The following is a 15,501-nucleotide window of genomic DNA, read 5'->3' on the forward strand; positions in this document are numbered from 1 at the left end:
TTAGCAGTTTGATGTAGTACTGTTAGTACTTCCACTCATAATTGACACTGAGTTCAGAATTCATGCCCACATTAAACTGCATCTGCCATGCATCCGCCCACTCACACAACCTGTCCAAGTCACCCTGCAAGCTTGTAGCATCTTCCTCACATTTCACACTGCCGCCCAGCTTTGTATCATCTGCAAATTTGCAAATGTTACTTTTAATCCCTTCATCCAAGTCATTAATGTATATTGTAAATAGCTGCAGTCCCAGCACCGAGCCTTGCGGTACCCCACTAGTCACTGCCTGCCATTCTGAAAGGGACCCATTTATCCCCACTCTTCGCTTTCTGTCTGCCAACCAATTTTCTATCCATGTCAGTACCCTACCCCCAATACCATGTGCTCTAATTTTGCCCACTAATCTCCTACGTGGGACCTTGTCGAAGGCTTTCTGAAAGTCAAGGTACACTACATCCACCGGCTCTCCCCTGTCAATTTTCCTAGTTACATCCTCAAAAATATCTTAGTGCTTGTTTAACTTTCAAAACAATTATATATATTTTTCAATTTTTAAAATAATTTTGAATAGCTTTTCCGTTGTTTCTGAATTTAAGAGACATTCAGGAACAGCCCAAGCTTTTAATATGTTCAGCAGTTGATTGAGCTGGGAAGTGGATAAACTGCTACCTAAGATTTTATTCCACATTTTTAAAAATTGTATGAGTCTTTGACCTGGATGTTCGATTTGAAATGAGATTTATTCATCTGGTACTTTGGGTCTCACCCGCTAAGATATCTGATGCCTTCCAGGGTTGTTAGATGCAAGTATAATAATTGATTTTTTAAATATGTAAAATCAACTATTGGCCAAGATTTTCCAGTCAGAGTGACAAAATGTTTGTATATTTATATATCTATACACACACACACACACACACACACACACACACACACACACACACACACACACACACACACACACACACACACACACACACACACACACACACACACACACGTATTAGACACTCTGACTGGAAAAACTTGGCCAATATTTGATGTAAACTTCATGAGTATAGTAATTATTATTAATATTTGGACATCAATTAACATGCCTTTTTCAATTTTTGTGCAATTCCAAATATGTTGTGATGTATTAATTCATTTACGAAAGAGGTTAATGTCTTTGGAATAGGTGTTGTTCTTGTCATTAGTAGTAGGAAAATTGGTTAATTTATAAACCGATCTTGGGCTTCATATTCTGCTTATTATTTATGGTTCTGCAAAAAGTATAAGAAACTGCAATGAATGTTAACAGGTGGAAGGTTAAATGAAGCCCCAGTACTTGTGAATGATGCAAATTATTCATAGATTATAAACTTCATTGACATCGTATGATTCTGTCTCAAAATTAATTCCAAATGCTATCCCACACATCACTTCCAAATTCCAACATGTGTCGTATCCAAGTTTCGTCTTCTGTCAGATCACAAGAGATTTTAACAGGAATTTGAGGATATGCCAGAGTGGAATCAATTTTAAAGTGGATACTGTGATCATTTGCTGGAAAGGATGCGTGATAGGGTTTGGGTAGGAGAGGGAATAGATGATCCAATCTACTATGCTAAGATGATTCAACCAGAAAATATTACATGATTTCTACTGTCTACCAGATGGTTTCATGTGACAGAAATAATTAATATCGAACATCAGGCCATAAACGGGCTATGGTATAGGGTTAGACACAAAATGCTGGAGTAACTCAGTGTGTGAGGCAACATCTCTGGAGAAAAAGAGTAGGTGGTGTTTTGGGTATTTAGAGTATTGCATGCAGTTCTGGTCACCCCAACACAGAAATGTGTGGACGCTTAGGAAAGGGCGCAGAGCAGATTTACCATAATGTTGCCTGTTTTAATGTTGCCTGGATTAAAGAGTATTAGCTACAAGGAGAGGTTGGACATATTTGGATTGTATTCTCTGGAACGCCGAAGGTTGAGAGGAGATCCGATTGAAGTATATTACTGTAAATTATGAGAGGCATAGATCAGGTGGACATCCAGAACCTTTTTCCCAGGAAGGATATATCAAATACTAGAAGGCATAGTTTTAAGGTGAGAGGGGCAAAGTGTAAGGGATGTGTGTGGCAAGTTTTTACGCAGATGGTGATGGGTGCCTGGAAAGTGCTGCCAGGTAGGAAAGTGATATCTAGGAGACTTTTGGATAGACACATGGATATGCAGGGAATGGATGAATATGGATCATGTAAAAGTTGATGTTGGCATCATGTTTGGCATAGACGATGTAGGCTGTTGGGCTTGTTCCTGTGCTGTACTGTTCTATGTTCTGTGTTCTGTCAGTGGAAATCCACAATCCAATGTTTGCTGGAACTATACATGGAGCAGTTTTTCATCGATCAAATCCAGGCAATCCGTTTAATGCTAGTTGATACTAGTTGAAGATCTTATTTGGGATGCCAACGAACACTGTTTGATAGTTTAGTTTGGAGATACAACATGTGAACAGGCCCTTCAGCCCACTGAATTCATGCTGATCATGAAACAGATGCTGAAAGATGTGTAGGACAGAACTGCAGATGCTGGTTTGAACCGAAGATAGACACAAAAAGATGGAGTAATTCAGCAGGTTCAGACAGCATCTCTGGAGAAAAGGAATAGGTGATGTTTCAGGTCGAGACCTTTCTTCCGACTGCTGAAAGATCTCAGCCAGTCATGCAGCATCTGTGAGAGAGAATCCAATTAACAGTTCAGATGGAAGACCATCATTAGTTAGCTGGTTTCCCTTTCCATAGGTGCTGCCTGACCGGCTGAATTCTTATAGTACTTCTGTTTTTGTTTCGGATTCAGAACATCTACAGTTTTGTTTCCACGGTGTAAATTTAGCACTAGCTTTAAAATGAAGAGGTTTAGGGAAAAATATGCATCCAGAACAAATAGACCACAGAAGGCACAGTGAAAGGATTTGATTTTCATGAAAGAATTTAAGGCATTGGAATGACAAAAGAAAAAAGGTTTGATGGAAGGGTGAGGTATTGTTGAGGCATTGTGATTAATAGATCAAGTCCCAATAGTTCAGTGGTGATGTAAAAAAGCATTCTTTAAGAATCAGAGGACTGAGTGATGTGGGCTGGAGTGTACAGCTGGAAAGATTTTGGGAGAGAAATTCATCCCAAATGTAGGAATTTGTCCAGATAACTTACTTTTCATGTGTTGAGTTTGTAATCCTGACAAGAAATCCATTATCTGCTACTTAATGCGGAGACTGAATTTGTTGCAGCTTTAAACAGAAATGTTCTGGGCAGCCCAAATGAACACCATGTACATGACTGGAATGTGCTAATGACATGTATTTTGGTGGAATAGTTGAAAAAGGCAAATACCTCCAGCTTGATATTACAAAATCTATTACAATGATGGCTATTCAGATTCCTGAGGATACAAGTGATGTAACTCACCGAATCATTTTTGCTTTCTTCCAAAGCTTGCCTTCGGCTCTTTTCTCACTCTGCTGGGACTCTTCCTGCAAGAGAATCGGAAACAACTGGTAAGCCATTTATCTAAATTCTTTCAGATTAGTGGGGAAATAAAAAGCTTATGACAATGGACAATAGACAATAGACAATTCGGCCCTTCGAGCCAGCCATTCAATCCATCACGTCCATTCAATGTGATCATGGCTGATCATTCAAAATCAGTACCCCGTTCCTGCCTTCTCCCCGTACCCCCTGACTCCGCTATCTTTAAGAGCTCTATCTAGCTCTCTCTTGAAAGCATCCAGAGAATTCGCCTCCACTGCCTTCTGAGGCAGAGAATTCCACAGATTTACAACTCTCTGACTGAAAAAGTTTTTCCTCATCTCCGTTCTAAATGGCCTACCCCTTATTTATAAACCGTGGCCCCTGGTTCTGGACTCCCCCAACAATGGGAACATGTTTCCTGCTTCTAACGTGTACAATCCCTTAATAATCTTATATGTTTCAATAGGATCCCCTCTCATTCTTCTAAATTCCAGCGTATACAAGCCTAGTTGCTCCAGTCTTTCAACATACGACAGTCCCGCCATTCCGGGAATTAACCTAGTGAACCTATGCTGCATGCCCTCAATAGCAAGAATATTCTTCCTCAAATTTGGAGACCAAAACTGCACACAGTACTCCAGGTGCGGTCTCACTAGGGCCCTGTACAACTGCAGAAGGACCTCTTTGTTCCTCTTGTCATAAAGGACAACATGCCATTAGCTTTCTTCACTGCCTGCTGTACCTGCATGCTAACTTTAAGTGACTGATGAACAAGGACACCCAGATCTCTTTGTACTTCCCAATTTCCTAACTTGACACCATCTGCTTTCCTGTTCTTACCACCAAAGTGGATAACCTCACATTTATCCACATTAAACTGCATCTGCCATGCATCTGCCCACTCACCCAACCTGTCCAAGTCACCCTGCATCCTCATAGCATCCTCCTCACAGTTCACTCTGCCACCCAGCTTTGTGTCATCCGCAAATTTGCTAATGTTACTTTTAATCCCTTCGTCTAAGTCAGTGAAAAGTACCAGTGAAAGTATCTTAGGATTGCAGGTGCTGTTTGTAACATGTCAGTCAGCTTGCATTTAAGCAAGCTCCCAGAAACAGTAATTTCGTAATAACCAGATAATCTGTTTTAGTGAGGTTTGTGGGAAGGATAACTATTAATCAGGATACTGGGGATAAATGGAGAGACAAGGGAAAGCAGATGTTGGAATCTGGAGCAAAAACAAACTGCCGGAAGAACTCAACGGGTCAAGCAGCATCTGCGGAGGGAAATGGACAGATGACGTTTTGGGTCGGTATCCTTCTTCAAGAATGGAGTAGAGGGGAGATGGCTGTTGGAAAGGAACGTTTTAGGTTTTAAACTCTTTATAGGAGCAATCTAGCTGGTTCCACTCCTCCACCCTCTCCTTGCAGTCCTGCAAATTCATTGCTTTCATGTTCCAATCCAGCTCCCTTTTGAGCCAAAGATAGACACAAAGTGCTGGAGCAACTGTCTGTGGGACAGGCAGCATCTCTGGAGAAAATGATAGGTAACGTTTGGGATCGGGAACCTCTTTAGACCCGACCTGAAATGCCACCTATCCATTTTCTCCAGAGATGCAGCCTGACCCGCTGAGTTACTCCAGCACCACGTGTCTATGTCTGGTATAAACCTGCATCTGCAGTTCATTTTTATTACATATTCTCCCATTTATGCCAGTTGCCTCCATGCCTAAGTAGCCCTGGCAGTGCTCCACCCCCAAGGGCCAAACACAAACTACCTCCCTTCTTCTACCAATCACCTTCATCTTTGTCCCCTGGTTCTTGACTCTTTCAGCAGTGGGAACAGTTTCTGTCAGCTCTAATTTATACTCTTCACGATACATGGCATCTGAAAAACAGTACATTATATGCTGCTCACAAATTATGCTGAATATTGATACACAGGAGTAGGGTCAGATATAAACAACCAAACTTGATGTGACAGAGATTTTAAACACTGCCAACTTTTGCTTTAGAAGAAGTGACCACAAATTAAATGTATTTCATTTGATGGTGAAGCCCTTAGGTTAGATAATTATTATTTTTTTGGTCATCGGTATACAGCATGGAAACAAGCTCTTCAACCCAACTCACCTATGCCCACCTGAGCTAGTCTTATTTGACTGTGTCTGGCTCATATCACTTTCAACATTCCCTGTCAATGTACCTGTTCAAATGTCTTTTAAACATTGCAATTAAACCCACCTTTCCCCACTAAAAATGTATCTGTATCTGTATATACCACAGTGACATTTTGACAGGGAGAAAATATTTTACTATATCTCCATTGATGTCCAAGCGCACTTTTGTTTGTGTAATTTTGTTTTCTTATCCCTGGTCAAACGCACTTTTAATATGTTCCTAATTTGTGGTCGGATTCTGCTTGATTATAATTTCATGTGCAACATTTGTGGACCTAATCCAACTTGGCTGATCATATTTCTGATGCGAGAGAAATAACAAAATGGGGTCAACTGTTTGTCTTTACTTCCAGTTTACTGCCAGAACAGTAAACTGTCAAAGCTGATTGCCCACCTAGTTGAGAACCCGCACAATTTCTATGGCAATAAGGTTAATAAAATACAGATGTTCTGGTGTGATAAATTATATCCCAGAGGAAAAGGCAGGAATTTACCCTGATGTTTTGTGAGCTATATTCAGGTTGTTATATGTAAAACATAATGTTTTGGATTAGAGAGGAGAACTAAATAATAAAGGGATTTATTCACAAAATGCTGGAGTAACTCAGCAGGTCAGGCAGCATCTCGGGAGAGAAGGAATGGGTGAAGTTTCGGGTCGAGACCCTTCTTCAGACTGCTGATGCTGGTACAAATCGATTTATTCACAAAATGCTGGAGTAACTCAGCAGGCCAGGCAGCATCTCGGGAGAGAAGGAATGGGTGACGTTTCAGGTCGAGACCCTTCTTCAGTCACCCATTCCTTCTCTCCCGAGATGCTGCCTGACCTGCTGAGTTACTCCAGCATTTTGTGAATAAATCGATTTGTACCAGCATCTGCAGTTATTTTCTTAAATAATAAAGGGAGTAGTTACGCCCAAACCGCAGGTGCCATGAGTAAGTAGTATGCATTTCTTGAATGAATTGCATAAAACCTGCTCATGATATGTGTGTTAAACATTTAGGATAATTGTCTACTTCTAGAGTCAAAGAGTCATACAGCGTGGAAAGAGGCCCTTCGTCCCAACTTGTCCACTCCGACCAACATGTCCCTTCTACACTTGTCCCAACTGCCTGCATTTGGCTCATATCCCTCCAAACCTGTCCTATCCATGTACCTGTTTCATTGTTTCGTTAACATTGCAATAGTCCGTGCCTGAACTACCACCTCTGGTAGCTCATTCCATACACCCACCACCCTTTCCCCCTTCACCTTAAACCTATGTCCTTTGGATCCCGATTCCTCTACACTGGGTAAGAGACTATGTGCTTTTACCCAGTCCATTCTTCCCATGATTTTATACACCTCTATAAGATCACCCTTCATTCTCCTGTGTTCCAATGAATAGAGACCCAGCCTGCTCAACCTTTCCCTACAGTTCAGAACCTTGAGTCCTGGCAACATCCTCGTAAATCTCTGTACCCTTTCCAGCTTGACAATATCTTTCCTTTAATATGGTGCCCTGAACTGAACACAATACTCTAAATGCAGCCTCACCAATGTCTTGTGTAATTGTAACATGAACTCCCAATTTCTATACTTAATATTCTGACTGATGAAGGCCAATGTGTCAAAAGCCTTTTTGACCTATCTACCTGTGATGGTTTTAAAACTATCAGGGAAATGCATAGACTCGTAGGTGGCAGAAAGGGACTGCCTTATTGCCAGAGACTTGGGTTAGTTCAAACATTGGGTGTTTTCTCAGTGGAGTTTGCACACTTTTCTTTTGACTGCAAGGGTTTCTTCTGAGTGCTCCAGTTTCCTTCCATGGCCCAAAGAGGGTGTGGCTTGCCTGGCTAATTGTTCACTCTACAATGCCCTTGGTGTGCAAGAGAGTGGTAGAATTGGAGAGGGTGGGGAGTTGATTTGAATATAGGGAGAATAAAAAATGGGATTAATGTAGGACTAGTGGAAATGAATGCTTGATAGTTAGTGTGGACTTGGTGGGCCATTGGGTGTGCCTCCATGAGGACCATGAGACCAAATAGGTTTTGCTCAGGTAAGGCCAATACAGCAATGTTCAACATTCATCACCAAAAGATTATTTCTGGATTGGATTACATTAATGATATTAAATCAATATTACAATTGTCCCTAGTAAGTATAGGATAGTATTAGTGTGCGGGGATCGCTGGTCGGCGTGGACTCAGTGAGCCAAAAGGCCTGTTTCCACGCAGTATCACTAAACTAAACTAAACAATTTCCAAAGGCCGAAAGGTCAATAATTAAAGGCCATAAATTAGGGATTGACCAACGAATTAACAATGCCACGAAGAAAAAAAGTAACACATGGAAGGACCAAAAGTTAATTTCTTTATTATTTTTACTTTGAACTTGGATCCTCTGGTTGCTGTTTTCCTACACCAGCCGCGTCCCCACTACCTTAATGACTGAACGTCTGTCAAGCTGGAAGCCCTGGCAGAGGCATTGTATTCTTGCTAGACATAGGCAAGAGGAAGCAAGTTTGCATTTAACTCTTTCATATAACTTTAAATGCCTGGAAGAGTTGATCATCCTCGTATTTGTTGAGGGACATTGTGGAGACTCCTTGAACCTGCTATTGCATTCCAATTTAAAATAAAACCAGGAAGTGCTGGAGTTTAGGGGGTCATGCATATCCGCTGAAAGAGAAACAGTTACATTGAAAAATCATTATACAATGTTCCAAATTATGCTTTAATTCAGCATTGCCGATTAATGGTGCAGAGATGATCCTATTCTAATGGGTAGCTAATTCATCTTTCCTCATCTATGTGTTGCCTATTATTACTCAGTGATAGAATTTTGATGTTTTGTCCAAAGGTTTTGGTTGAGATCAGAAATGTAGACATTTGGGTAAATATTGAAGATCAATTATCGCCCAATTTTTCTTCATATTACGTTTGTTTCTGGTAGAACAAGTTACCTTATTTGCAGCTCTGCATGTGTCTGAACAAAACTGTACACAGCTCATTGAAAATATTCTCAAAGGATCTGTAAATTTTACGTTGAATTTGTTTCCACAAGTTCTGGCAGAGAGCTTTTCATACCAGTGCTATGGCAAGTGATGAAGTTTGCTCCTGATTGAGGAATGACAGCAGTATATATTATCATAGTATAATTATTAGAAATATGAATGGCTGATTAAAAAAAACCTGAAAATATAGTTATAACAACAAACAGAAAATTCAAATTATATATCAACTTTTTAGAGGGCATTTCAGAAGGCATTATCAAACAAAATTTGGCAATGTGCTGCAGAAGGAGTTAGTAGGACAGATAACCAAAAGGAAGGTCAAAAAGTCATGCTCTGGATTTATGCCGCAGAGGTAGAATTGCTGCCTTACAGCGCTTTCAGGATTACACACCCGGGTTCGGTCCCGACGATGGGGGCTGTCTGTACAGAGTTTGTACGTTCTCCCCATGACCGCGTGGAATTTCTCAGAAATTTTCGGTTTCCTCCCACACTCCAAATACGTACAGGTTTGTAGGTTTATTGGCTTCGTATAAATGTAAACTGTCCCTAGTGTGTGTAGGATAGTGGTAATATGCGGGGATCGCTGGTCAGCATGGACACGGTTGGCCGAAGGGCCTGTTTCCGCACTGTATCTCTAAACTAAACTAAACTAAACTAATTATCTTCAGATGCTCTGCATTACGATGTTGTTTCTAAATAAACGGAAAAATTTGCTCTCAGCGTGGTAAAATGCCTTCTCTTGTAAGAAGGGACCTTGGGATTGAGAATGATTTGGATTTGAGGTTTAGTGGGTTCAGGCATTCCTGATGTGGGAACTCTTTCATTGATGGGCGAAGCAATACATGGTGGGATGGGCAGGTGGAAGTTTGAGAAGCAGTGTATGGTGTCTGCTGTTATGCTGGGCTTCTGTATTCTCCCAGCATGTCGCCTTGAGGTTATTAATATCATCCCATTGCTTCTTCTCCACCTTGAATGGTTATTGGCCAGTGATTCGCAGCAACCTTTGGTTTAGTTTAGTTTAGATTGGTTTAGTTTATTTTCATTTTGTTTCTTCTTTTTTTGGTTGTGTTTAGTTTAGTTTAGAGATACAACCCTGAAACAGGCCCTTCGGCCCACTGAGTCTGTGCCGACCAGCGATCTCTGCAAACGAACACCATCCTACACGAGGGACAATTTACAATTTTACCAAGCCAATTAGCCTACGTCTTTAGAGTTTGAGAGGAAACCGGAGCACCCGGAGAAAACCCACACAAGTCACGGGGAGGTAGACACAAAAAGCTGGAGTAACTCAGCGGGATCTCTGGAGAGAAGGAATGGGTGACTTTTCGGGTCGAGACTCTTCTTAAGAAATTCCTTCTCTCCAAATAACCCATTCCTTCCCTCCAGAGATGCTGCCTGGCCCGCTGAGTTACCCCAACTTTTTGTGTTTATCTTCGATTTAAACCAGCATCTGCAGTTTTTTCCTACATATGTCAGGGGAAGAACGTACAAACTCCACACAGATCGCAGTCACGATCAAACACGGGTTTCTGCCGCTGTAAGGCAGTAACTCTACCCCTGCACCACCATGCCACCAGTTAATACGGATGTCAAATTTTCGAGACCATCCTTGAATCTCTTCCTCTGTCTGATGGTACCATACACCATAAATATGAATTTTATCATTTTTTAAAATAGTTTTGAGAATTTGCCCTTACTGTATCCCATGGTGCTCATCTTCATGAATTCATATTCACTTTGAGTCATTGTTTGTTGGACTTCAGGAAAGTCAGACCCTTGTAACACAGCCCAGTTGCTCCGCCAGGCAACTGAATCGGACAGACGTGATAATTTCCCAAATGTTATCTGCTGTTCTGCAGATGACTGTTCAAGGCTTTGGTTCAGATTTACTCACTGAAGTTTATATCAATCCGCATCAGCCTCCTCACTCAATGACTCCATATTTTTGGTCCTCCCCACATACCTCTTAGATTCCAAGTGTGAAGAATTCACCCAGAACTGGTAAAACTTCACCAAACTTGAGAACCAACTATGGGGCTACATCTGCTAAACAAGTCATGAGGAATCAGTAAACTGAGAATGGAATGCCCTGTCAAGGATGAACCTTTGCCTGAAACTACTCATTCAAGAATATAAGGGATAGATTTGGAGTTGAAGAACATGTGGGTTAGTTGACATGTGAGGGGAGTGAATGGGTTTGATTTTATCCAGGTGGATAAGCATGTTTTTGGATTTTGCATGACAGCAAATAGTTGGGGGAGGGGAAAATTAAAAACAAATGTGGATGATGGATATCTACAGTAAAAACAGAAAATGTTGGAAGCAATCACCTCAGCAGGTTTGGGAGAGTTTTTCTAGTCTTTAGACTTTAGAGATACAGCGTGGAAACAGGCCCTTCGGCCTCCAAGTCCACGCCAACCATCGACCATCGACCACATTAGCACTATCCTGCACACTAGGGTCAATTTCCAATTTATCAAAGCCAATTAACCTTCAAACCTATACGTTTTTGGAGTGTGGGAGGAAACTAGAGCACCCGGAGAAAACCCACACAGTCACAGGGAGAACGTACAAACTCCGTACAGACAGCATCCGTGGTCAGGATTGAACCTGGGTTTCTGACGCTGTAAGGCAGCAACTCTACCACTGCTCCACCGTGCCAGACTAAAGAAAAAGAGAATTAAAATGAGTGTGGCCTTAATGAGGGATATAAAGCGCACTTTCGTTTGTGGAATGTTTTGCAAAGTCGGTGCCCTAGAAGAGAGTTGAGAGTGGTGGTGCCCAGGAAGGCGATGGAGGCAAAGAGAGTGTTATCATACTTGCCCCTACAGCTTGAGTCAATCACTTGAACATTTACAAGTTTTGCACTGAAGTTCTCACCATGAAGCAGCTGGGGTTGAGTACCAAGGATGTTCTCTGCCAGGCAGCAAGTCTGAGTGTCCTCAAGGCCTTCCTGGGAACAAAGCATTACAGCTGGCCTTAGTCTACTGTTACCTCTTTGCTACTGAAAAGCAGTTACTTCATACCAATGATGATGCTTAAAATCAAAGACATTTGAGACTATGGTTAGGTTCATAGATCATTATGTTCTAGAATGTGTAGGAAGGAACTGCAGGTGCTGGTTTAAACCGAAGATAGACACAAAAATCTAGAGTAACTGAGCGGGACAGGCAGCATCTCTGGAGAGAAGGAATGGGTGACATTTTGGTTCGAGAACCTTCTCCTGAAGACCCGAAACGTCACCCATTCCTTCTCTCCAGAGATGCTGCCTGTCCCGCTGAGTTACTCCAGCTTTTTGTGTCTACTATGTTCCAGCATGTTCCCTTCAGTAAGTATTATATATAGAGTGAGCATTGTCTACTGAAATCCAATGGAAGGTCTGTACCTTCCATTATACTCCAGTATACTCTTGTCATCAAATGTTTTCTTTTCACTAATAATTGCTTGGACTTGTAATTTACAAAATTCCTCTACAGCCTATTTCAGATGATCAAATCCAATCCACAAGATCGAGTAACCCATATATAATTTGTAGAAATTGGCTGGAAATGTGCTCGATTTGCTTATCGCGAATGAAAATGGATGCTAAAAACATGATTGCATTGATTCACAGGTTTAATTATATTGTTCCATATACTTGACCAGTAACTTTCTATCACATATTTACATAAGTTACTTTCAACATCTTAATATTAGTTTAGTTTAGTGGTAAAGCATGGAAACAGGCCCTTAGGTCCACCGAGTCCGTGCCAACCATGGATCACGTGTTCACAGTGGTTCTATGTTATTCAACTTTCTAATCCATTCTAATTGCATACTAGGGGCAATTTGCAGTGGCCAATTAGCCTACAAACCTGCACGGCTTTGGGATGTGCAGTCGGAGGAAACCCCATGGGTCAGCGAGGACATAGATCCACACCCCACACAAACTCCACACAGATAGCACCCAAAGTTAAGATCAAACCTGCACTTTGGCAATGGGAGGCAACAGTTCTACCAGCTGTGCCCCTGTGCTGTCTTTTCTTATACACATAATGATGTCATTCCTGCCACAAAACCGTAACCCAACCACCCTATTTCACTAAAACTATTCTGCGGACCATCCCCTATCCAGAATTTGATACTTGCTGAACTCCCTCACCTATTGATCATCTAACTACCCCTCCTCCACCCCAATATTGCTGACAAGACCCGCCATTGATCTCCGCTCCATCCCAGACTTGCCCCAGACTTACCCCAGACATGTCGAACCATCCCCATCATCAGTAACTGACCCTCACCCCTCAACGCATTCTGATCTTCTATCACCACCCCATCCTCGCCTCTCTTATCCCAGACTTTGCCAACATTCTTTGAACTCTGCACCTGCCTTTTAATTTAGAACAACTCATGCCATGGTGCTGTTGAATTTCTGACGTCCCCTCAAAATAATTTATTGATCGTGAAAGATCTGCAGAGCCCAAACATCACTTGTAAACGTGTGCCATTGGGGGAAGTGCTCCAAGTTTTTGTTAACTCATTCACTGATTCATATTATGATCGAGCCGTCTACTAAACATCTGGAAAACATAATTTATCCACCAATCTTCCCCAGAAATCAACATCACATCTCAATCCCCGACTGGCTAAATGTTTCCAACATTTTCTGGGTTTCAGATTTCCATCATGTGCAGTTCGTTCTTCGTTTTCAGGTCTGAAGCAATCCTTTATGAAGCAGTGTGCTGTGGATAAAGGAGAACTGGGTGAAGATTTCCAGAAAGCATTTGTTAAGGTGCAATGCCAAAGTTTATTATGAGGGGTAGTGAAAAGATGATGGTGTGGAGAGAAGATTGGTGCAGAGAGAAGATTGGCTGGCTAACAGAAAACAGAGTATGCAGAGTAGGCTCAGTAATAAAGCACCACAATACTATCCGGTTACCTGCTTTCAATTCAATGGCCTGAATATGGCCATATGATGAAAGAACTAAAGATTGATTAACAGAAATACTTGCTCTTCCTGTTCTGCAGAACCTTACATTGCGAAGGAAACTGTAAAACATGTTCTCACGCAATGTCCTCTTCAAATTGTCATATTCCTCTGACTTAGCTTTCCACTCCACTCTCCTGCCAAAACACATCATCTGTCCCACTATCAATGGCATACCTTTCAACTAACAAAGTCCTGCACCTGTGCAATTGTCTCCCTGGCTCTTTTGTTCCTCCTCTGAAGAATGCCCCACACTTCACAACAAACGACCCAGTTTCCAGTGCAAATTTCGGCTTTGCGTACTGTTTATCGGTGGGATTTTCCTGTTGTAATGCTACCTGCATTCAGCCCATACGCACAAATGTTTTGTATTACGCGCCATCTCAGTGTTTTCTGCTTGTAATTATTGAAATAGCAGTTAGACCAAAGATCCCAATCAGAAATTATTTCAACACACTGGTGCAGAAATTCCTTTTGTGACACGATGGAAATTCCTTCCCCCATTAGCTTTATCTTTGATGATGTGAACTTTTGATCTTGAAATATGCATGGCAGCGAGAAAGTTCCCTCGGCGAGCGAGGCTCGTTGGTAACAAAAGGGAGGGAATGTGGAAGGTAAAGACCAGTCAATGTATACACATTGTGATGTTAACGGAGCTTAAATAATAAACGACTCAATGTGTCCAAAAAAAAAGGATAGGAAAGGTTTAGAGGGATATGGGCCAAATGTGGGCAGGTGGGACTAGTGTAGATAGGGCATCTTGGTCGGCATGGGAAATTGGGCTGAATGGCCTGTTTCCATGCTGTGTAATTCTATGAATCTAGCAACTGAAACTACTTGCATTTACTTAAGTAGAACACAAAGTGCTGGAGTAACTCAGCATGTCAGGCAGCTTATCTGGAGGACAATGATAGACAATGTTTTTGGGTCGGGATGCTTGCATTTCTAAGTTTTTAAGTGCTAAAATATTCCAAACATATTTCACTGAACACTATTGACCAAACCCACATAGTCGGTCCGGTAAAGATCAGTTTTGATGAGCTTTTCTTTTCTTTAAAAAAAAAAGAGTGATTGAGAGTCAAAGATTTTTCAGTTAAAGCCTCCAGTGTCTTGTCAGCTGAGGCTAATGATAGAGTGATGAAAATTAGGGTTGTGCAAGAAGGTGGAATTGGAAGAAAAACAAAATCTGGAAGGGTTGAAGGAGTGGATGTGATGAACCAGACAAGGAGAGATAAAACAACAATCAAGATAATTCAATTAATTTAAGTTCCAGTCAAGCACTCCAAGTTGAGACCAAGTAAAATATTGTTGATGCTCAAAATCTAAAATAAAAACAGATGATTCTAAAAATCCTCACAGGGTCAGGCGACATCTGTGGATGTAAAGTTTCAGGTCAATGTTTCTTCATCAGAAATTATGGGAACTTAGTGCTCCTGGAACTTTGAGAATAGAAATTGGGAGGTCATGTTACAGTTGTACAAGACATTGGTGAGGCCACATTTAGAGTATTGTGTTCAGTTTTGGTCACCCTGTTATAGGAAAGATGTTGTCATACTGGAAAGGGTGCAAATAAGCTTTACGAGAATGTTGCCAGGACTCGAGGGCCTGAACTATAGGAAGAGGTTGAGGAGGCTTGGAATTTATTCATTGGAAAGCAGGAGAATGTGGGGTGATACTGTAGAGGTGTAAAGATCAGGAGAGGGATAGTCAGGGTAAAAGTCCTTTACCCTGAGTAAAGGAATCAAGCACCACAGCACATAGGTTTAAGATGAGGGGGGGAAAGATTTAATAGGAACTTGAGGGGCAACTGTTTTACACAATGGATAGGAGGTATATGGAATAAACT

The 15,501-nt window shown here is 41.4% G+C and overlaps 1 protein-coding gene across 1 annotated transcript in view; it reads left to right on the top strand.

Moving 5' to 3' along the window:
* Positions 1–15,501, top strand: part of LOC144599452 (transmembrane protein 255B) — a 65,079-nt gene that overhangs the window by 23,007 nt on the left and 26,571 nt on the right. Inside the window, exon 4 of the mRNA XM_078410372.1 lies at positions 3,484–3,546. Within this exon, the coding sequence (XP_078266498.1) occupies positions 3,484–3,546 (63 nt within the window). The remainder of the gene's footprint in view (positions 1–3,483; positions 3,547–15,501) is intronic.

Source organism: Rhinoraja longicauda, chromosome 13 (genome assembly GCF_053455715.1).
Source record: "Rhinoraja longicauda isolate Sanriku21f chromosome 13, sRhiLon1.1, whole genome shotgun sequence".
Lineage (NCBI taxonomy): Eukaryota > Metazoa > Chordata > Chondrichthyes > Rajiformes > Arhynchobatidae > Rhinoraja > Rhinoraja longicauda.